This window comes from Sodiomyces alcalophilus, assembly GCF_042370955.1.
Source record: "Sodiomyces alcalophilus JCM 7366 unplaced genomic scaffold ACRALscaffold_6, whole genome shotgun sequence".
NCBI classification, from domain to species: domain Eukaryota; kingdom Fungi; phylum Ascomycota; class Sordariomycetes; order Glomerellales; family Plectosphaerellaceae; genus Sodiomyces; species Sodiomyces alcalophilus.
In genome coordinates this window covers 478,696-502,042 of record NW_027263537.1, presented here as the reverse complement: position 1 = coordinate 502,042, position 23,347 = coordinate 478,696, and the positions used below count along the sequence as shown (strand labels likewise).

Sequence of the window (23,347 nt, the reverse complement as noted above, 5' to 3'; positions counted from 1 at the left end):
AAATAAAGGGAAGCCTTCGCGCTACCAGGGAGTCCCTACGGAGGGTATTTCGGGTAGTCCGATAATAAAGTCTATAGCGATAGTATAGAAAGGGATAGGGGGCGTTAGAATAGGCTATATCTCGCTAAGGGGAGCCTGCCGATCCGTTTAGTAGGTATAATATATCTTATATTAAGCGATATATAAGTCGACCTCCTTACGGAGTTATAGGATTATAAAGCGGCTAACTAAATCGTATTATATCCGTTTAGCTCCGAAATAATACCGGTTATCGTGGGCGGCCTAGAGGAATTCCTTACGTAAAGAGAAGGGGATATAAAGGCGTTTTCTCCTATTTAAATCCACCTAGTATAGGAGACTATTATCTACCTCGAAAGGGATCTTAACTAATAAGTTATAGTTAGTGGCTTAGGTAAGGATAGGTGCCTATTTCGAATCGTTAACGTATCCTTCGATAATCCTTTATCGTATATCGTCCTTTATTTAGATTTCGCTAATATAGTATATAGCCTAGTCTTCCTAAATCCGGTCTAATTCGCCTAGACCTTTAGCCGGGGGGCTATTAGTAGTAGGCAGCTAAGATAGGGCGTTAGCTACTATATTTATCTTACTAGGGATATATTAATAATCTAACTAGAACTAGCTAAGAAACTCGGAGGAGAGGGTAAGCTTTATATTTAGCCTAGTCTTATCGGTACTAGACAGGACTATCGACTTTATAATACTAATAGTAGCGGCGTGGTCTATAAGGACTATAGTCGGGTTACGATAAGCGGACTAAATAATAGTGCGGGTCTTATAAATAGTCTATACTAGGCAGGTAACCTTGAGTTCTATAGGCTAGTACTTTTTTTTAGTGGCGTTAAGCCCCTTACTAATATAGAGTATTAGTCGAATATCGGTCTTCTTAAAGGTTCCTTTAATAAGCTATTCGGTCTTATTAACTAGTTAGAAGAGTATAGCGGAGAACCCGTGCTCTTTAAAGGCGTCTAGCTAGATAAAGAGGATCTTAGTAGGGATATAGTAGAATAGGTAAGTATCCGAGGTAAAAGCGCCGGTAATATTATAGAATATAGCTAACTCTTTAGTAGTGGCCTTAAATATTATGCGTTTAGTATACGCCTTACGGGCCTATCCCTTATCTTTCCCGATCTAATAAGCCTTAGCGAGGAGGGTCGTCTTCCGTTACTAAAGGGGAGCGATTCAATAAGAGAATCGGGGAATAAGATAACGAAGCCACCCCGTTATCCCGATCTAATATTCTAAGGACTAAAGAGAAGTCGGAGGGCGAATCTTTTATAAAGCCTCGGTACGTTCTTTAGTATTCGATAGCCTAAGGGTATTAACCTCGAATCCTAGTAGTTAAACTAACGGATATCTAATAAAGGACTTATCGGGAGAGATACTAATCCTCTTTTTACTAAACAGGGAGAGCACTATATTTAAGTGCTTAGTATAATCATCCTTAGTATCCGATATAATAACGATATTATTAATAAAGGCGGAGATAAAGTCCTGGTATAAGTAAAGGAGCTAGTCTATATAGCGTTAGATATACGCGGGCGAGTTACGGAAACCTATTAAGGCGACCTTTAATAGTTCCTATCCTTATTAGGAGATAATAGTGAATCGCTCGCGGTGCGGTTTATATATAGGGAACTAATAGAAGAAAGCCCGGGTATCGATAACGGAGATAAACTTCTTCCCTCGGAGTCGCTTAATAACCTTATCCTAGAGCGGTATCGGGTACGTATCTAGGATAGTAACCTTATTCAGGGTATAAAGGTCGACTACTATACGGCCTTTACGTTTACCTTTTACCTCCTGCTATATAATAAAAACCGGAGCACTAAAGGGCGTTAATACTAACGTCTATTCTATACGGTCCTGGTCGTAAAGTCTATCCAGGGTCTAGTCCAGAAAGGCTTAGTCTTTACGGCTAAGCGGGTATAGCTTCTAGCTAATCCTTTAGGTATACCACTTATCGATTAGGGGAACGCGTATATAGTCCTTTTTATCTATATTAATAATGCCTTAGTCCGTCTAAACCTTAGGATAATTACCGATAATCCTAGTAAAGCGTTATATAAAGCAGGCTCCGTGGTTATAGATAGTCACGCCTTCTAGAGTCGCTTTAGTCGGGGTATCTAGGCTCTTAGCGATTCCGAGCTTCCCGCTAATAGGTAAATACCCTCTAAAGATATCGCCTTATCCTTCCGGACTTAGGGACTTCTTAGCGGCCTCTAGTCGTTTTATTAGAATATCGCGGGCTTCGTCTTACTCTATATTAAGATATCCGTTAATATAAAAGGGATCTATATACCCTAGCTTACTACCCCGGGAAATAAGTAGCGGCCGGTCGTTAGCGTTATAGATTAGGATAGATATTCCTTTACTAAGGATATAGTTTAGTAAACCCTTAATATCCGGTTAGAATTCTATAGAGTCTAAGGTTATATTCCGTTCCTTAAATAGGATAAACCCGTACTAATACGGTAAAATAATAACCTTCTTAGCGGCTTTTAATTAGCGCCTAACTAGTAAGCGTTTAGCGAAGATACGTGCCGGGATAATAAGATCTTCGCAGGACCTAATCTAGATAGCGTCCCGCGAGTTAAGGATATTAACCTTATTCGGATAGTTAAATTCCTACCCGAGGAGCAGACCGGCTTCTAGCTTAGGGACCACCTAAGCCTTTATGTATAGCCGTCCGACTTAGGGCTAGTCGTCTATTATACCTCGTACTAATAGGGTAAATAAAGCCTATTTAATAGTGCTCGAGGTACCTATACCGCGAAGCGTAGATCTCTTAGTTATATCGACTTTTATATCGGGGAGGTAGGGGAGGAGGTGCTGGCTTACGATATATCGTAAGGCACCTAAATTAATATAAACTTCGAAAGGAGCGCTATCTAGGGTTACACGAACTTAGACCCTTATGTATATATAACCGTATAGGCCGGCTACTAGGTCTATTACTTCCTAAGGGGCGCCTTCGATTAGCGGGGAGTCCTAACCGCCTTATTCCTTTATTAGAAATAGGTAGGAATAGGACTTTTTATAGCGGAGGGCCTTATTATTAGATCTTATTAGTTATTTATACTTAGTATATTATCGTCGTACCTAGTAAAGATCACGGTACTTAGGTATAAATCCGGGTCTATTAGTGACCTAGTATAGTTAATTACTGCCTTTATTGGTCTCGGCTTTATTATCTATAAGGTCCTCGGAACTATTAGTCTCCTCCTCGAAATAGTATAGGTCCTCTGGTTCCTCGTTATTCTTATATCCCTTATCGGAGACCTTATTATTAATAATAGTATTTACTAGATCCCTGGATCGTTCCCGGCGAAAGTTCCGGTTTCCGCGCGCTGGTTAATCGGACGTATTATTAGCTAAGAGCCGTTAGCCGCGTTTGTTTATATAGCGGTTTAGTGTGCCTAAGGCCGGTAGGGCGTGGTCGTTCCGGTAGAATTATCCTAGTCCTAGTCCTAGTAAGCGACGTTCTAGGAATAGTAGATAACGATCCGGCGCTAGGGAACGTCGTTTAGGCTATAGCGAGCGGCGTAAAGCCGGGCTACCGCGTCGATCCGGGTATTATAGAAAAGGCGAATATACCTAGGAGGATTAGTTCGATATCGATATCCGTTTAATCTATAGCAGCGTTCGTCGGGTAATAAGTGCCTTCTAGGCTCTATTAATATAATTCTAGTACTATCCTGGTATTATACTAGCTAGGCTATTTATAAAGTCGGTTATTATAGTTTCCGGTCCAGGACAGGGAATAGTATTCGTTAGGTTAGCGTCTAAGCGGTCCTATATAAGAGCTAAATACTTACCTTTAGATTCGTTAGCCGCCTTCGCTAATCGGATTACCTTATCTATAAAGACACGGATATCGTGGCGGGTAACTATATCGTCTAGAGTATATCGCTCGCGTCTTAGCTTATACTCGGCCTCCTCTTAAGGTAATCGGAACCTTTTATATAAGGCGGTCTTCTATTCCGTAACGGTGGCTATTATAGTAAGGTACGAATATCGTCCCTTATTAAGGCTTATAAACTATACAGAAGCCTCGCCTAATAGATAACGGGCTAGTCCGCGGGGGAGGGACTTACGGTGCTAGGCACTTAGGCCGGCATACTAGTCTATTACGTTAATAAAGCGGAAAACGTCTATATAGATTAGTTTAGTTCCTTTAGTCTTAAGATCCTAGTCGGTAGTAAAGTATAAAGGAGGCTTAAAGTAGCCTAGGTTATTAGCCTTAAATCGGTGCGTCCGAGTATCGCGCTAGCCGAGGATAGCGAGTAAATCCGATTATCGTATATATAGGTATAGTTCCGGGTAGCTAGCGCCCAGTGCGTTCCCTAGGGGAGGGCCTACGCCGGGGGGATTACGTCTAGGAGGACTATTACCTAGAGGGGCTACTCGCTATTAACGTTCCGGGTTCCTACCGTTTCCGGATCCGATATCCTCCGTCTCGTCGCGAGGGTAATATATAATATCGGAGGGCGTAGGGCTTATACGCTTATCGCGGTTACTTATAGTATCGGCTTAGTAACTTTCCTAGTTAGAGAATAGGGTACGGTTATTAGGCGTTAGGGTATAATCGGGCGTTCCTTTAAAAGGTTTAGCGTACTTTAGAGAAGGGCTTTCCGCTATATCTTCGGGGAAACTTCCGACTAGCCGTTTAACTATACTTATAGCGGGGCGGATTAAAAGCGATTCCGATCCCTTAACCTTAATCTTTAGTTCCACCGGCGGAGTATAATAAGATAATCGCAGACCTATCGGCATATAGTCGGACCGATAGCCGCGCACGGACCACCGATCCGAATCTATCTCTATGCGTATATTAAGGGATCAGTTTAATCCCTTAAGTTAAAGTCTTAGTTTAAAGTTAGCGCTTAGTTAACGAATATACTACGATCACTCTGCGATACTAAGCTATCGAGCCTTTTCTATAATATCTTTTCCTTAACTAAAGTCTACAGACTTTCCTTTTATTATAATTCTTTAACTTATACACCTTTAAGGTAGTTAGGCCGAAGATACCACCAAGAAGGACTTAAGGAATAAGCGTCCCCCCGGGGGGAGCTAGCGAAGCGGACGCCGGGCAGGAGGCGCCTGTTATGCCTAAACTAATAATAACAGTGCCCGAGCAGGGGCCAGATAATAATAAAAATAAGGGGTTAACGGATACGCCGGTTACGCTTAGTCCTAAAAATAATAGTTTATAGGTTAATCGGCGATCTGTCGCCGGCCCCTTAACGTCGACGTAAAAGGCGTTAATTACGATATTTTCGTAGTATCTCTAGTAATAAAGCGAGATTAATTAAGTAATTATAAAGAAGCTCGCCGAATAACCGGCGCCCCGGCGCGATTATAAAAAACCGCCGGTATATAATTATAAGCTAATTAAAGAGTTATCCACGGTTATAGAAATCGATAACTAGTTAGCAGCGATTAAGGCGGGGAATCAGTTTAGACCTAGTGCCCTAGTGCTATAGCAGATCGAATAGGCTTTAACGAAGCTCGAATATACCTTCTAGACGTCCTAGAGGCACCACGCCTAGAAGATCGCTAACCCGAATTAGAACGACTTTATAGCGTTTATTCGGCGAGAGTATCTATCCCGGGATATATAATAGTACTATTACCGTAAGGAACTTTATAAGCTACGAATAACCGGCGATATAACGCTAATAAAGCTATTTAAACGATAGGATAACCTATACCGGCTATTAGGCTAGGAGATAAGCGGAAGCGAAGAGCGTGCCTACGACTACTTTAGCCGGCTACCTCTGCGTATTAAGGATAAGATATAAGAGCGGAAGACTAAGTTAGATAAGGCCGTGACGCTGGCTTAAGAGGTATAGCTATTCTAGGATATAAGCCCTATTAAAAAGGCGAGCAGTAAGCGATCGGATACCGGTTATAAAAGGACCTTATCGAACTTTTAGTGTTCGGACGGTCGCTTAAGCCGGGTAAGCACTCCGGCGACTAGTCGGTATACGCCCGCCAAACCAGGTAAAGACTCGAAGGGGGCGCCCCTAACGGGTTAAAAGGCATCGGGCTCGGGCCTAGAGCCTTTATAAGCGTAGCCTAGTATACGTGCCTTTATAGGCGAGTACTATAACTATAGCAAAAAGGGTCACCGTTCTAAGGACTACTATAGTAATAAGGAACAGCGGATAACGGCTAACAACGGGGCGGTAAAGGCTTACGCCCGCGTTAGTAATATACACGCTACACGTAACGATCTTAATAACGATATTCGGGTTAGAGAACTTTATTTATCGGGAAACGAGTCGGCATAAGTAATAAGGGGGCCGGACCTACGCCTAATAACCGGCCGGCGATCGTAGTTAGCGAGGTAGCGAGATCTATAGCGATAGTAATCCGTTACGGGAAAGAGATTAAGTTTAGTATAGATTTAGATACCTATACGTAGGTAGATATTATTAGCCCGGCGTTAGTAGAACGCCTAGGGTTAAAACCGCTCTTAGAGGTTAAGACTCCGGAGATTAAAGGCTTCGACGGTAGCCCGGTAAGGGTTCGCGGAGCGTATAGCTTAGCTTTTTATCTACTAGACGTAGAGGGATAGCTATAACTATTAAAAAGGGTCTTCCTATATACGGATCGACCTAAGGGTACCGGATAATTACTACTCTTAAACGATAGTATAGGTTAGGAAGGTATTATAATTAATACGGCTCGCCGAATATTCGTCTACGGGCCGATCTTAATTATAGACCCTAAGCTATAGGCTTGTGAGGTTATTAAAAAGCGAGCGAAGGCGTACGTTATATATATCGCTACCGCTACTACTATCGTACCGGGGACGCTGGATATAACTATTCCGTCTATAGATAACGATAAGGTAATATACGGACTAGTCGTCGAACTACCGCCGGAAATCGCTAACTATCAGGATATGTTTTCGGAGCAGGCTATAAAGGAGCCACCCTTACTAAAGGACACCGAATACACGATTAACTTATAAGACGGGAAGGAACCGCCGTTTAGGCCGTTATATCCCCTATCTTAAGCTTAGCTAGAGGAGCTAAAAAAGTATATCGCCGAAGGGATAGTAAGCGGGCGTATCTAATAGTTAATAAGCCCTATAGGCTCGCTAATACTATTCGTGCCTAAGAAGGATAATAGCTTACGACTCTATATCGATTATTAAGGGTTAAACGGTATAACGATTAAGAATAGGTACCCTCTGCCCCTAGTCGGCGAGCTATTAGATAGGCTCGCCGGGGTAAAGTACTTTTCTAAGGTGGATATCTAAGATACCTATTATAGGATCCGGATTAAGAAGGAGGACCGCTAGAAGACGGCGTTTAGAACGCGATACGGCCACTATAAGTATACGGTTATACCGTTCAGGCTAATAAATACTCCGGCCACTTTCTAGGCGTATATTCATTAAGTACTCGCCGGTTTACTAGATATATATTATATCGCTTACCTAGATAATATCCTTATATATTCTATATTAAGGGAATAGTATATAAAGGACCTAAAGAAGGTCCTGGATCGGCTTTATAGGGCCTAGCTATACGCGAAACTATTAAAGTATAAATTCTATTATAACTAAGTGGACTTCTTAGGGTTTATAGTAACCCGCGAAGGTATCGCGATAGATCCGGAATATATACGTGTAGTCGCCGAGTAGCCGGCGCCTAAGTTATTCCGGGATATCTAAGTTTTCCTCGGTTTCGCTAATTTCTATAGGAGGTTTATTAAGGGATACTCTAGAGTTACCACGCCGTTAACTACGCTATTAAAAGGTAGTTAGGCGGGTAAAAAGAAAGGACCTTTTAAGTTTCCGGATAACACTAAGCGGGCGTTTAAGTTACTAAAGGTCGCCTTCGGGTCGGCGACTATTCTACGGCACTAGAACCTAGTGCTGGATATAAGGGTTAAGACGGACGCCTTAAATAAGGCTATTACCGGGATCCTAAGTTAGAAGTATAAGACTAGATAGCGACCGGTCGCCTACTTCTTACGGAAGCTTTCCGAAACGGAGTAACGATAAGGTATAGGATAGCAGGAGCTATTAGCTATAGTAAAGAGCCTCGAGTATTAGCGCTATTATCTTAAAGGCATAGGATAGGCGTTCACGGTGCTAATAGACTATTAGGCGCTTAAGGGCATGCTAAACGCGCCGGCGCGGGACCTTCGCGGAAGGCTCGCTAAATAGGTATACCGATTATTATTATTCGACTTCGAGGTTTAATACCGCCTAGGTAAAATAAACCCGGTAAACGGCCTATTAAGATAGCCGGATTATATAGTGGATAAGACGCTATACGATAATATACTTCCTACCTTATCGTAAAGACTATAACTAGTTAGCGACCTCCCGATAAGCGTTCGCTAATAGATCACGAGTATCCACCTTACCCTAATAAGTAACGCGGTAAAAATCGTATACGTTTAAGCTGCTCGGGTAACGCTACCAGAATATAGGCCTAATAAGCGTAAACGGGTATAGACTCTATAAGAGGGGGCCCTACCTAGCTTAAGAGATAAGGACGGAAAAGGGCTACGACCCCTATATCCTACTAATAGCACCCGGCGTGTTATTATCGCTGCTATTACCCGCTCCTGAATATAAGACGTAGGGTATAGGGCGACTGCCTAGTAAAGGGTCGCCGATAGGATATCGCTAACGCCTAAGGCTAAGGCTAGGGTTACTATAATACCGGATTAGTATATCCTATATTCTATAGCTAGAGAGCTAGCTAGGAATAAAACGGTAAGTCAGTATACTATTAGTAAGGAACTAGAAGATCTAGTTAAAGGGCTATAGACTATTAACCCGGATTATATATCCTTAATTAAGAATATTCGCTAAGGGACCGGAAAAAGAGCGGGGTACTCTCTTAAAGATAAGGATATACTACTATTTAAGGGACGGTTAGTACTGCCTATACAGGGCGCCCTAAGAGCGGAGGTCCTGCGATAGCATTATAATAACCCCTAAGCCGGGCACGTAGGAGCGAATAAAACGCTTAAGCTGATTTTAAGAAAGTTCTACTAGGTAGACTTAGCGGCGGATATTCACGATTACGTCGCCGTATATTTAGCGTGTTAAGGGGTATAAGTGCCACGATATAAGCTATACGGTTAGCTATAAACGCTACCGTTACCTACGTATCCGTTCTAAAAGATTAGTATAGATTTTATTACGGGTCTACCGCCTATAAAAAGGGCTAATAAGTAAATATACAACGCTATCCTAATAATCGTTAACCGGTATATAAAGTACGCCCTATTTATCCCTACACGGAAGGACCTAATAGCACCCTAGCTAACGGCGCTACTATATAGGGAAATTAAGTACCGATTTAATAGCCTAAAGGGTATAGTAATAAACCGGGATAAGCTATTTACTAATTAGTTTTAGATAGAGTTTTATTATAAGCGGGCGAACGCTTAGCGATTATCCACCGCTTACTATCCGTAAATAGATAGTTAAACGGAATAAACGTATTAGTTCCTAATTAAGTACCTATAAACGATCGCGGGTAATATAATAATATAATAGCCTATTTAGTTATTAAAAGCAGGGTTCGCCTATAATAATAATAAGCACTCCTCGCTTAGTATCTTATTATATAAAGCGTTATACGGGTACTATCTATGTATAGTGGAATATATTCGACCTAGGGATAATACCCGGGTATAGGGCGTTTAAGAACGTATTAAGAAACTAGCGGAGGTTTAGCGGAAAGTCCGCGAATACTAGGCGTGTGCCACGGAGTACTAGGCTTAGCACTATAATAAGCGCCACTAACCGTAATAGTATAAGGTAGGCGATATCGTTAGACTATCTATAAAGAACTTCCGATTCTAGTAAGGGTTAAAGCTAGTACTATAATATATTCGGGTATAGGTAACTAAGAGGATCGGCGAGTAGGCGTATAGGGTTCGCCTTCCTTTATAGTATATAAGGATACACGATATATTCCCGGTATCCTTATTAGAACCGTGGAAAGACCGAGTAGCCGTAAAGCTATCGGCGAAGGATCTCCCGCTTCTAGAGGAGGAGCAAGACGAATAGGAGGTAGAAGATATCGTTAGTTATAAGGAAGAATAAGGGAAAACGTTTTATCTTATAAAGTAGGCAGGCTAGCCGGTAGAGTATAATACCTAGGAACTAAAGGACCACCTAGAAAACGCTTTAGGGATCCGGAAGAGGTACTAGAAGCATAAAAAATATATATATAAAAAGTGGGACGACTACGAAATAGTATAAGGCGCCGAAGGGTCGTTGGATATAAATAAGAACTTAATTATAGGTTATAATAACCTTTTCCTTATAGTAACTAAACGAATAGGGTTAAACCCCGACTAGTCCTAAAATAAAATCCTAAACTATTAGAATAAAGTTTAACGCTATTTCGGGTAATTATTACCGGCGGTTACTTAGCGAATAAAAAAAAAATTAGTTACTAAAACCGAAAAAGTCGGTCTTATTACTAATAGCGGCGGCTATAATATCGTTATTATTAGCGGGGGCCGGCTAGGCGGCGGGGGTATAACGGCGGGGCGTACGAATACGCTAATAAGGGATATCGTCCTTATCCGATAAGGTAAACGCTAGTAGCGTGTATACGGTATTATTAATAGGAGCCGGGGCGTTAGTGGCCGATAAGGTAGCGGAAGCTTAATAATAAGCAGGGCGGCGGGGGCGAGCCGTAGCGGGATAAGGAATAGGTTTAATAGCCTTATTAGAACTATCGCTAAAAGGATTATTATTACTATCGACGGAGGTATAACTATAGCGAGTAGCCGCTAAGCGACCGGCGAAATAATAAGCCAGAGCAGGGCGTTAAGGATTATTAACGGCCGCTAAGAGGTCGGCGAGTCTATCTAAAGACGGAAACGCCTTAAGGCCTCGAAGGCGATCCTCACGATTAAATAGGCGGTAACCGTTTATCGCTAAGTCCTTAACGAAAAAAATAAGCGACTTAACGTCGCGGAGGTTACCCTCGTAAGGCGGGCGGGTTTAATCTAATAACGCTAACGCTTCGGCGTTATTAATACGACTAAGACGGTGTATAAAGTTAACCGTTATTATAGAGCGTAAGGATAAGATTTCGTCTAGAACTAGTATTTAAGACTACTAATCGTTAGGAATAGGTAGCCGAGCGGTTAGCGATTAAACTTATATCCTTAGCGGTAAGCTTTTTCTTACCGCGGTCTATAACTATATAAAACTATTTATAGGCCTTAGAGATACGCTTATAAAAGCGACGCCGGGCTATCGGCGTTAAATTATTATCTATTATATAAATACGCTTACTATTATTCTATAGTAACTAAGTAGCACTTAGTATAAAATCAGGGATCTAATAACTAATTAGTATAGAAAAACGCTAAAGAGTTAGCGAACCTATAACGACGTATTACTAATAACCCCGGGTATAGGCGATATAGCGACTAGCCCCCGTGCTATCGCCGGCTTTATTAAAATAGTTAATACTAATATATAAATCTAGCTAAGAAACATAAAATAAATAGGGAGCCTTATCCCTAATAACTAATTCCTATCCGTTATCGGCATTATATTATAGCTCGCGAAGAGCTATAGTAACTTATAAATTAACCGATAATATAATAGCGATTAGTCGGCGTGATAATATTAATATTATTAATAGTAATGGAATTAAGATAGGTAAATTAATAATCGGCGAATAGTCGGCGATTATAATAATAGAAGATAGTTATAGGAAGAAAAGTAGGAGCTATAAGGGAAATTACGCGAGGAATTATATACTCGTCGCTAAACGGTTACCTAAGGCTAGGCATATTATCCGCGAAAGGTTAGATAACTATAGGTAATAATAATAAGTATCGCGGAGTTTTTATAGTAATATTCGGATAAATCACGAGGTATATAGTTGGCGATAGAACGCCGAAAAGGTAAATAAAAGGAGCGGCCACTCTTTTTCCCTACGGGTTTTTAATAAGGGCTCGCGTAGAACCAGATAGAGATAATTAATCGCGATAAACGCGTAATTAAAGGTATCACGATAATATAAGTCTATGGGACCAGACTTATTAGGGGGGGGGGCAGTGTAACGAGATAATCGCAGACCTATCGGTATATAGTCGGACCGATGGCCGCGCACGGACCACCGATCCGAACCTATCTCTGTGCGTACGTTAAGGGATTAGTTTAATCCCTTAAGTTAAAGTCTTGGTTTAAAGTCAGCGCTTAGTTAACGAATATACTGCGATTACTCTGCGATACTAAGCTATCGAGCCTTTTCTATAATATCTTTTCCTTGACTAAAGTCTACGGACTTTCCTTTCGTTATACGGAGAATCGTGGCCGGCGGTAAAAGGGGCTAGCTCCTTTCCCTTTACTATACTACTATAGGGTATAACCATAGACTTATAAAGGTCGATATACTCGGGTTCCTTCTTTAGCTAATTATAGAATACCTTTATAAAAAAGTCGTAATAAGTAACCTACTTAGTAGGATAGGTTAGCTAAGGAGGCAGGATAGCTTTAAAGACTCTTCCTCTAAAGGTTATAGTATAGCTAGCTCTACTAATACCAGGGAGGTTCCCTGCTTACTCGGCTATAAAGAGGAGTAGCCGATATTTAGGCGTAAGAACCTTTTCGGCTATATCTAGATAGGCGTTCGCTATTATAGCGAGGGGATATACGCCTTTTAGATCCCTTAGCGTAGGGGGAGAGTCTAGGAGAACGGGGTAAGGAGCGTCGGTTATTATTAAGCGGGTTTTATAATAGTGCTATTTAGTATTTGATAGGTCGTTTTAGATATAGGCCCGTCGGATAACTAGCACTTATAGACTCTTATACTTATCGCTTACTCGCCTAGTCCTAATAAAGGGGAGGCGCTTTACTTAGTGGACTATAATTAACCGGTACCGCTTTAGCTATATATCCGCTTAGGGCGCTATATATAGCTATTTAACTAAATAGGGGTTTAGTACGTAGACCTCTACACTTTACGCTAGAGGGCTAGTAAACGTAGTAAGGGGCGCGTGGGTAAATAGTTCTTTATCGGCGCTATTAGGCTATAGCTCGATAGTCGCTACTCGTCGCCTAGTCCTATTTAAGGGGAGGCACTTTATTAACGACGGATAGTTACTTACCCTAGGGTCGTGTAACTAGAATAGTCTCTATAGTCGTTTAATAGGATCGGTACGCGAACCTTACTAAGATCGAATAATCTTATTCTAGTTACTACTATTTAATATACACTAACCGTATATATCTCTGGCTAGCCAGTACTATAAGACCTATAAAAGGATTTAAGTTAGGCTACCTTAGGGTGTAGTAAATAATATATAAATAGGATAGATTATCTAAAGGAGAGGGTAAGGTTCCCGCTTTATATAGCCACGGGGAAACCTTGGTCTATCTAGGACTTAGCTGGTGCTAGCACTATTCTAGCGCTATACGGGCTTTAGTGCCGGTATAGTGCTAGCACTAATCTAGCGCTATACGGGCTTTAGCTCCGGTATAGTGCTAGCACCGATCCAGCGCTATACGGGCTTTAGTGCTAGTATAGTATAGGATAGTGGTGTATAGTAGGAGGAGATAATAAAGGGTCTAGATACTATCGGCGACTACGGGGCTTACGGGCAGCTCGATATAGTATATAGGTAATATATAGCCTATTATAGCGATTAGGATAGTAACTAAACTCGGAGAACGGTTTAACGGTCTTATATTTACCGTAACTCCGCGTAGGAGGCGTAGATTAGGTGACTATCTATAAGGAATTGACGTAACAGTCGAACCGTTAAACACAAAGACCGGTATAGATAGCGACCGGTAAAACTCTATATAGGGAACTAATATAATAGTCGAACCGTTAATAAGAGTATATCCTAATATAGTAAAATAGGTTGGATTCTGTTATAATTTATACGTTAATTTCTGTCCCTGCACCTTAATTTCTGATAATAACCTCTTTTTGGCTTATATTCTATATATAGCGAAGTACCTATAATAATTATTAAGGTATCTTTAATAATTATTAAGTTTGCGGTACCTAGTACGGCACTATGGACGCAAGTCACGGAACTTAGCGGTAAAAATAGCGGAAAACGGGCGACCGCAGGTACCTGTACTAAATAAATAACCACTTTTAAGGTGGGTCAGGCTTAGTGTATATAAGATAGTCTACGTTATATATATCTCTGAGCTATAGTCGGAATAACCAAGTGGTATAGTCGGAATAACGGGCCTTAATATCAAACCTACCTTATCAACGACCCCACGACTTAACAGTCCCTAGGCCGAGAACTATATTGTCTCCTTTACGAGCTTAAACGTAGTCTAACCCTGTGCTAGTCTACCGCTCTGAAATTAGATCACCTCTGCATACCGTCATCCTGTCCGCCTTGGGCAAATCTTTTACATTTCTCTACTGTAAAATACAACCAGCTTCCGCAAGCAAACCATCAGACCTGTCGCCGCTGCGTCCGCTTCCGCGCCGCCTCAGACACCCACGCATCCTCAAACGCCGTCTTCCTCTGGCCAATATCGCGCTTCTCCAGCGCCAGCCGCCGCACAACGTGGAACGCCCCCGTCCCCACCGACATGGTCTGTCCCATGATGATGCTCTCACTCACGCCCTCAATCTCATCCGTCTTCATGCCAGCCGCCGCCTCGAACAGGTGATCGGGCGTCTTCTCAAACGACGCCAGCTGCAGAACGCTGTCTCTCATCTTGGACAAGCCGAACCGCGTAATGCCGAGGACCTCGCCCTTGAAGGTCATGACATCCGCAAGCAGCTGCATGTGGCGCGGGTCGATGCTCATGTCCTTCATGACCTCGCTAATCTCGCGCGCAATCGTCGACCGAGCCGCTTCGATGCCCAGCACCGTCCGCGCTTCCATGACGTTGTTCGTGGTGGTCTTCTTCCCATCAACACCTTCTGTATTCATGCACGCCAAGAGCCCATAGCCCTCAACCAGCACCGTGTGCGTGTCCTTGTCCTTCTGGATGATGGCACGTGTAGCCTCCGGGTAACCTGAAATCGCCACCGTCGGTAGTACCCGTCGGAGGTGGTTGGCGCGCACCAGCAGGTCGGCGTCGTCTTTTGCCGCCATCGCCCGGGACCGAGCGGTTCTCTTTGCGCTGGCTGAATCGTCCGGTCGGACTCGGACCGTGATCCTGTCAGCGTCGACACTCAAATCCTCTCTCTGAATCTTCAACTTCTTATGTTTGACTATCGCCTCGGCAATGTCTCTGACGCTGATACCCAGGTACATGTTCGACAGAGCCTCCATATCGATCTGAAGAACCACGCTGCCCCGATCGGCGAACCACTCGTCTTCAACGAAGCTGAGGACATCTTCGAGGTACGTCTTCTCGATGCGAGCCTGGACGATGCGGGCCGCGTTGATTTCCTTGTTCTGCATCAGAGGACACGTGATGACAGGCGTACTGATGAGCTTGGAAGCGTTGATAATCTCCTTGATTCGCGGCACACCCTGCGTGATACTCATGCCGGCGACACCGGCAAAATGGAAAGTCTTCAGCGTCATCTGAGTACCGGGCTCACCGATAGACTGGGCGCCGACTGCCCCGACTGCGTGACCGGGCTCGACGTGGGCCTTCTTATACTTTTCCAGGCACAGTTTGAGGAAGAGTTTCAAGGCCGTCTGGGACACCTTGGCGACGCGCTCGGCGTAGGCCTTCTTCGCTTTCTGGTCCTCATCGAGATCCAGCTCCATGGCCGACCCTTCCGACGGCAAACCGACGCGCTCTAGGACTCTAGCAAGCTTCTGGGCGCGACCGCGAACATACGTCTCAATCGATTGGAGAAAGTCTCTTGCGCCTTCATGCTCATCCGTGTGAAACTCATCGCCGTGGTTGAAATCGATCTCGGTACGGCACTCGAGGGTTTTTCTCGGGTAGTGAGCCCGTTCCTTGGCAAGCACGTCAAGGCAGAACTTGACAATATCATCAGGGAACATGGTGGGCTCGTCCGAGTCGGACGTGAAACTTTCCGCGTGAGTCCAAGTCCGATCAAAGTTGACAGGCTTGGCAGATCCCTCCATGTCGACCGGGTCCAGCTTGTCACCGCCAAACTGGAACTGGACAACGCCTCCGCTGGACGTTCTGACCGTGTCGTCGTACTGCGTAGAGAGATCCTCCAGGGATTTCATCAGTCGACGTGACATGTATCCGGTTTCAGCCGTCTTGACGGCCGTATCTACCAAGCCCTCACGTCCAGACATGGCGTGAAAGATGAATTCGGTCGGCAGCAGGCCCGAATAGAAGCTGTTTTCCACAAACCCCTTGGACGGGGGCTGGGGCGCATTCTTGTGGAAATGCGGCAGACTTCTGTCTTGAAACCCGTCGGCAACACGCTTACCGCCGATAATCTGCTGGCCGACCAGAGCAATCATCTGGGCCACGTTAATCTCCGAACCCTTGGCGCCGGACTGAGCCATGATCAGGGGCGCGTTGTTGCGGCTGAGCGTCTCGATGCAGTGCGAACCGGCCTGCGTTCGGACCTTGCTGAGAAGACCGGAAATGGAGTTTTCGAGCGTCTGCTCCACGGAACAGCTAGTCGCCTTTTCGAGCTCGCCCTTCTTGTACGTCTCGATCAAGGTGTCGACTTGCTTGTTGGCATCCTTGACCAGATGCCCCTTTCGTTCGAGTAGAGGCTCTGTTGGGAAGACGTCGCCTATTCCAATAGAAAAGCCGCGGTCTGTCAAGTAGCGAGCGCAAAGCATAGCCAGTCGGTTCATGGCCGCCACAGCAGCGTCGGCGCCAAAGTCTCGCAGTATGACGTAAAAGACGGAATCTTTCTTTCCGTCGCCCACCGTCGACTTGTCCATCCTGCCGCACATGACCTCGGAGTTGCGGATGGCAAGCCATTGGTCGTTGGGGTCCATGTCGGGGCACTGCCCGGGCCTGGCCCTGTACTGTTTGCACCGGGCGTCGAGGTTAATCTTGACCGGGTCATCCTTGTTGGGTCGCATCAAGACGTTGAAGATTTGCTTGCCAGTCCAGAGCGCGCGGGGCTTCATGATGGCAGGAGGCGGGATGTCCAAGTGAACGTTCCCGTCCATCATGTGCATGCACATGTGGGTGAACGTCTTGCGGTCGAAGAAGGCGTCTTTGCTGCTCAAAAGGTACGCCGCTGTGATGAAGTCCTGGGTCGCCGCAATCACGGGCGATCCGTTCTTCGGGGTGATCAAGTTGTGCTTGACGCCCATGAGGCTGATGGCTTCGGACCTGGCCTCTTCTGTCTGCGGGACGTGGATGTTCATCTCGTCACCGTCGAAATCTGCGTTGTACGGTCCGCAGACACACTCGTTGAGCCGGAATGTCCTCCATGGTCGCACCTTGACCAAATGGCTCATGATACTGAGCTTGTGAAGAGAAGGCTGTCGATTGAAGAGGACGATGTCGTTATCTTCCAGATGGCGCTCAACCACATCACCGACTTGAAGATCCTTGGCTACTTGGTTGGGGTTGCCGAACTTTAACGATATCTTGTAGCCGCCGTCGCCCCTTTTGATAACATGCTGTGCGCCTGGCCAGACGTTAGGTCCGTTGCGAACACGTTCCCGCAACTTGTTGATATTGTAATCCGAGACCTTCTCGGGGTACGTCAGGTTCTTCGCCACGAGCTGGGGAATCGCAACCTGATCGACTCCGAGGTTGGGGTCGGGCGAAATGACTGTTCTTCCGGAAAAGTCGACACGTTTTCCGGACAAGTTGCCTCGGAACCGGCCTTGCTTTCCCTTGAGTCTTTGGCAGAAACCACGTACGGCTTTACCGAAGCCATGTTGCTGCAGACCCGGGACGTCGCTGTTCACGTACATGGCGACTTGGAGCTGCAAGTACTCCCATTGCTCCATGATGGTTTGGATGGACGAGCCCTTCTGGACCGCAGCTCGAATCATTCCGCTAACCCACACGATATCAGCAAGCTTGGTTGTGATGTCGTCTTCGTTACTTGCATTGTCCTGTGCAACAGACGGGCGAATGCACACGGGGGGAGCAGGGAGAAACTGCCAGATGAACATTTCGGGTCGACCTTCGACAGGATCCAGCCCAAGCAGCTCACAGTCGGTATTGCTAATCATCTTGAAGAGATTCAGGACCCTCATGGGGTTCATATCTTCCATCGCCTTGCGTTGATGCTTGTCAAGTTCGGGGTTTGCCTTTCTAGCTTCGTTGAAAGACTCGTCGAACAAGATTTTGCTCTCGGGCGGAATCTTCTTCATAGACGTCGACTTGTTGAAGCTGACAAACTTGTCGTGCACGAGTTTGAGGACACCAACTTTGCGGATCTGGCCCTGCACCGAGCCACAATACATGCAGTTCTTGACCTTGCGGCATTGTTCGTTGATTTTCTTGGTGATCTGAGTGCGCCGGAGGTTGTCCAAAAAGGGCCGTCTTAGTTCCTTAAGGTAGGAGCGTCGGTCCGGCTCGGAAAGCAATACTCGGCCACAGTCCTAAGTCCCATTAGCTTCGAAGCCCACAGAGAAATGTGGAAGGGGCGCACCTTGCAGATATCCTGCAGGATCATAATGACAAACCGCAGATAGCCTATGTGGAAAACCGGCAGAGGAAGTCGGACGTGGCCGAAATGGCCGGTGCAGTTCTGAAGGGACTCGAGACATGTTGCGCATTTTCCGGTTTTGCTCGACGTGCCCTGCAAGATAAATCGGTTAGATATAGAGCCCTTTCAAAGCGCTGAGGCGAGGCATTCTCACCAGTCGTGAATCAAGCGGGCCATGCTGATAGGGCGCTCGGTTGTTCTCAATGTCGTATAGAAGTCGGTCGGATACTTCGAGGACGGCTTGGTTCGTGATGTCTTGGGTCGACCTGGCGAGGCAAGAGGTTAGCTTATCTTCAGCAGCCACATGAACGACGAGAAGAGGCTTACTGAATTCCGAATTTGAGGCCCCGGAACCGCTTGGGAATATTTTCAACCAGCTGGGCCTTGACCGGGGCCACGGTGGCGAGGGTAGCCATTGCTTTGAAGCTGTCGCGGGATGCAGAGGCGGCGAGGTGAGAAGAATCGACAAAGGCGCGAAGGCGGGTGAGTCAACGTCTACCCGACGTCTTTGCGGTCAAAGACGATTCATTTGCTACCACGGGTGGGAGCGTTCAGAGGCAGTGCGACGAGGAAGAATATGTAGGACGGCGTACCCCACCATTGAAATGTTGACGTGCAGCAAGTCTAAGTATAGTTTTCGCGATTGAGTCAAAGGGTCGCGGTGGCTGAGCACCAGCCACAATACGCATAAGCCACAGAAGAGCGGCTAGACCTTTTCCTTGCGCCCTTTTAAGCGTTTACCCGTACTTCGTATGTACCTAGAGAATGTCCAACGATACGTTGTACACTATATCACTGACAATATAGATGTATTTTAAGGGAAACAATGCGGGATTAATAAACTCATTGCAAGCATATCAGGAAGATAGAGATTCCTTTTCCTAATAAAACGTTGTTATAATTAAAAAGTGTTTACTTATTTGAAGTCAATACAATACAGGATGAGGTTTTTGTACATGTCTAAAATGGACTTTGTAGGAAGTCGTGAGTGGGGCTTTTATGGAGTACAATTAGACAATTAGGCATGCAATGACATAAGAAGGTGGAGCCCAGTCGGGCGTAAGCGTGGAAGGTCATTACGAAGTACAGCTCTAGGGATTCCAGGTAATACAGAGGATCGGATTCCCCCCAAGGACGTGAGGTGCGTCAAAGTGCCTGGGGAAACAACATCGACGACAACGAGACACATCCAAAGACGACAGAAAGAAAGAAAACGACAGTAGCACAGCAACAAGAACCACATCCTGGTGGGATCTCTTCCCAACCCTCGCAACCATGTTGATCACGACACTGTTGCTCAGCACCATGTGGCGGCTCACCCAAGCCGCCCAGCCTGGCGCTGCGCAACCGGTTGCCGCCCCGATGCGCGAGCTTACCTGGGGCCAGCTCAACTTTCTGCACACGACCGACTCGCACGGCTGGCTCGGGGGTCATCTACAAGAACCGCAGTATTCGGCCGACTGGGGCGACTACGTGTCGTTCGCCGAGCACATGCGCCGCAAGGCCGACGAGAAAGGCGTCGACCTGCTCGTCATCGACACGGGCGACCGTATCGAGGGCAACGGCCTCTACGACGCGTCGAGCCCCAAGGGCCTGTTCACCTACGACATCTTCCGCGAGCAGACCATCGACGTCCTCTGCACGGGCAACCACGAGCTGTACAAGGCGGCCGCCGCCGACTATGAGCACAACACCACGGTTCCGAACTTTAAGAAGAACTACGTCGCCTCCAACCTCGATTACTTTGACGACAACACGGGCGTCCTGGTACCGATGGCCCAGCGGTACCGCAAGTTCCGGACGAAGAACCAGGGGTTGGAGATTGTGGCGTTCGGGTTCCTTTTCGACTTTGACAAGAACGCCAACAACACGGTCGTGCAGCGGGTCGAGGATACGATCCAGGAGGAGTGGTTCCAAACGGTGCTCCGCGAGGAGAAGCCGGACGTGTTCGTGGTGACGGGCCACGTGGGCCTGCGCATGCCGGAATCCAGAGCCATCTTCGAAGCTATTAGAAAGAAGCACTGGTTCACGCCGATCCTCTTCTTCGGCGGGCACGTCCACGTGCGGGACGCGCGGCGCTTTGACGACAAGGCGTACGGGATCGCGAGTGGTCGCTACATGGAGACGATCGGGTGGGCGTCTGTCGACGGGATCGAGAAGAAGGCGGAGGATGGCGAGGTCGCTGCGGAGGCGAAGGGGTCCATTTCCTTCTCGCGCAGATATATCGACCACAACTTGTACGGACTATACCACCACACGGGCCTGAACGAGTCGACTTTCCCGACGCCGCGCGGTCGGCAAGCGAGCAAGATGATTGAACGGGCGCGAGTGAGCCTCGACCTCGACTACAAGCTGGGATGCGCGCCGCGGGACCTCTGGGTGAACCGGGCCAAGTACCCCGGCCGGGAGAGCATGTATACTTGGCTGGAGGAGGAAGTCCTGCCTGATGTGGTGGTCAGGAAAGACAGGAAGGACAAGCCGCGGCTCATCATCGCCAACACGGGGGCCATGCGGTTTGACATCTTCAAGGGTCCGTTTACAAGGGACAGCACGTACCTCGTGTTCCCATTCACGAGCAAGTTCCGCTACGTCCCGGATGTCCCTTACCGGGTGGCCAAGAAGGTCTTGCCTCTGATCAACCGGGCCGGCCGCGTGTTCCAGGCGTCTCTGAACACGCAGCTCCTGAACGTGCCCGAGGCCATGGCGTCCAAGCAGCAGTACTTTATGGACACCGACGACGACGGCGGGTATGTTGGACTTGACGGACCCGATTCCGCGCAACGACCTCTAGGAGGCGGCGACGATGCCGAGCCGGGGGTGTCAGCAAAGCCGGAACTGCTGGAGGGGTACACGACCGAGGACGACTTTGGAACGGACGGCGACGACACGGAGCGGTCGCCGATCAAGATGTACGCGGTGCCAAACTGCGTGCAGGCCGAGGTGGGGTTCCGGGAAGAGGACGGCAGCCCGGACAAGGTCGACCTTGTGTTCATTGACTTTGTCGAGCCGTGGATCATGACGGCGCTCAAGCTCAGCGGGGGTGATTATGACGAGGCGGATGTGGAGCAGTGGGACCACGAGACGTTGACGTACAAGGTCGGGGAATGGATCAGGGAGAACTGGAGCGGCGATTGTTGAGACGGGATGGAATCATTGAATCTGGGATAGCATTGGGAATACTGGCAACTTGTGGGAGGTCATAGGCGCATCATGGTGTGATTTACGGGTATACAAATGAATTTCTTTTCTTTTTTGTTTTTCTTTTCTTGACAATCCGTACTTCGTACCAGTCCAGGCTTGTCTGTCGCAGTCGCCTCGAGGTTGCGGACAGAAGTCGTGCCTTGGCAACTAACAACGTATGTTTCTCGATGATGGTGTACGTACTAGCTCAGAGTGGTGTAATTAATTATAATTATGGGTTATAATGCCGTGACAGTCTTGTCGAGTCGTTGAAGCTGGTGGCGTTACTTTGTACGTACCCGCGATACCTACAACGGTGTACCTGAGTTTAGGTGGTCGCGTACCTGGATGCCAAGAGATACCTGACCCCTGATCCCGCGCGGCCACTTCCCGAATTCGAGTTCCTCCCTCCTGTCATCCGATGACGATGACAATGGTCCTCGTACCTGACCTAATAAGGCCGAGGTCTAGCAATGTAGCCCCGACTTTGAACCCCCTGATTCCATGGTCCGTCCCTTTCCATTCCTCCCTTGCACGGGCCTTGGAAATTAATAATGGATGCGGTGACTGTCGCACGGATCCACGAAATCTGCAGTCGCGATGCACACGCACTGACCCCATTCGATAATGCGTAGAAGAAGGTACCTACTTCGTAAATACATACGTAAATACATACGACTTCCAGACTTCTCTCTCGTCTCTCCAATGCACCGACTGATTCCATCCCCCACTTCTCACTGACAAGCAGAGAGGTTATGCCATTTACATCACCGATGCTGTCGTATTTGGCACCTTGATTCAGCCCTCTGAGCCCTCTTCGTTGTCCATGTCTGGACCTCCAACAAACGAACAGACGACCTGCGCAGTCCCCAACTCACTCCCTCTTATTCTACTCTGACTCAATCCGAACAAACGCACCTCTCATCCCACGCACATTCTTCTGTTTGATCTTCTGTATCACCTGCTGTATCTGTTTGTTTTGTCTCGACTCGGCCAGAAACAGAGTCTCACCGTCTCGACCCACTGCTTTGTCGCTTGGCAAAGAGGGGACCTGGACACTCGACCAGGTGGCACGACCTTAAGAGGAGCACGAGGCCCAAGGGGACGGCACCGTCAACGACGCGATACCACGGCATTCGATACCGCGCCCAGGAACGTGCAACGTTTTCCCTATAATACGCTTTGGGCCAGACTAGACTAGTGGGAGCCCCTGATCTCCTCACCCCATTTGCTCGGGAGGTTGCATTCTATTATTGGTCTTCTTTTCTTCCCTTTTTTTTTCCTTTTTTTCTTTCTTTTCGTGGACCCTCCCAGGACGACTCGACCGACCCCAGGGAAATCGACCATCCGCGCGGTACACGAGACGGAGAGACATGGGCCTCACGGCCTGAGAAGTCTTACCCTCTCTTCGCTTGCTATAATACTCTTTTCGTCTCTCTCCGAGTTATCGACACGCAGGCGTGATACCTCGTGATACCTTTGCCTCGCGCTAGAAAAGCTTGGACCGGCTTTACATTTCACATCAGTCTCGGAAAACGGCATCTTCCTCATATCTCGGAGTCCGCCCCGATTGG

At 46.7% G+C, this 23,347-nt stretch overlaps 2 protein-coding genes across 2 annotated transcripts; one reads left to right on the top strand and one right to left on the bottom strand.

The window, feature by feature from the left end:
- Window positions 1-14,319: 14,319 nt before the first annotated feature.
- ACRALDRAFT_1075933 (uncharacterized protein) lies at window positions 14,320-19,009 on the bottom strand (the record flags this gene model as incomplete). Its single annotated transcript, XM_071018451.1, has 4 exons — window positions 14,320-18,486; window positions 18,537-18,686; window positions 18,748-18,859; window positions 18,921-19,009. 4 exons carry the CDS (start codon window positions 19,007-19,009, stop codon window positions 14,467-14,469), a joined length of 4,371 nt encoding a protein of 1,456 aa, XP_070873042.1. The 3' UTR covers window positions 14,320-14,466.
- A 700-nt stretch (window positions 19,010-19,709) lies between these two features.
- On the top strand, window positions 19,710-22,010 carry ACRALDRAFT_1062981 (uncharacterized protein). The gene has a single exon (XM_071016705.1). The coding sequence runs from the start codon at window positions 19,869-19,871 to the stop codon at window positions 21,729-21,731; it is 1,863 nt and encodes a 620-aa protein (XP_070873041.1). The 5' UTR covers window positions 19,710-19,868; the 3' UTR covers window positions 21,732-22,010.
- The last annotated feature ends 1,337 nt before the right edge of the window (window positions 22,011-23,347 follow it).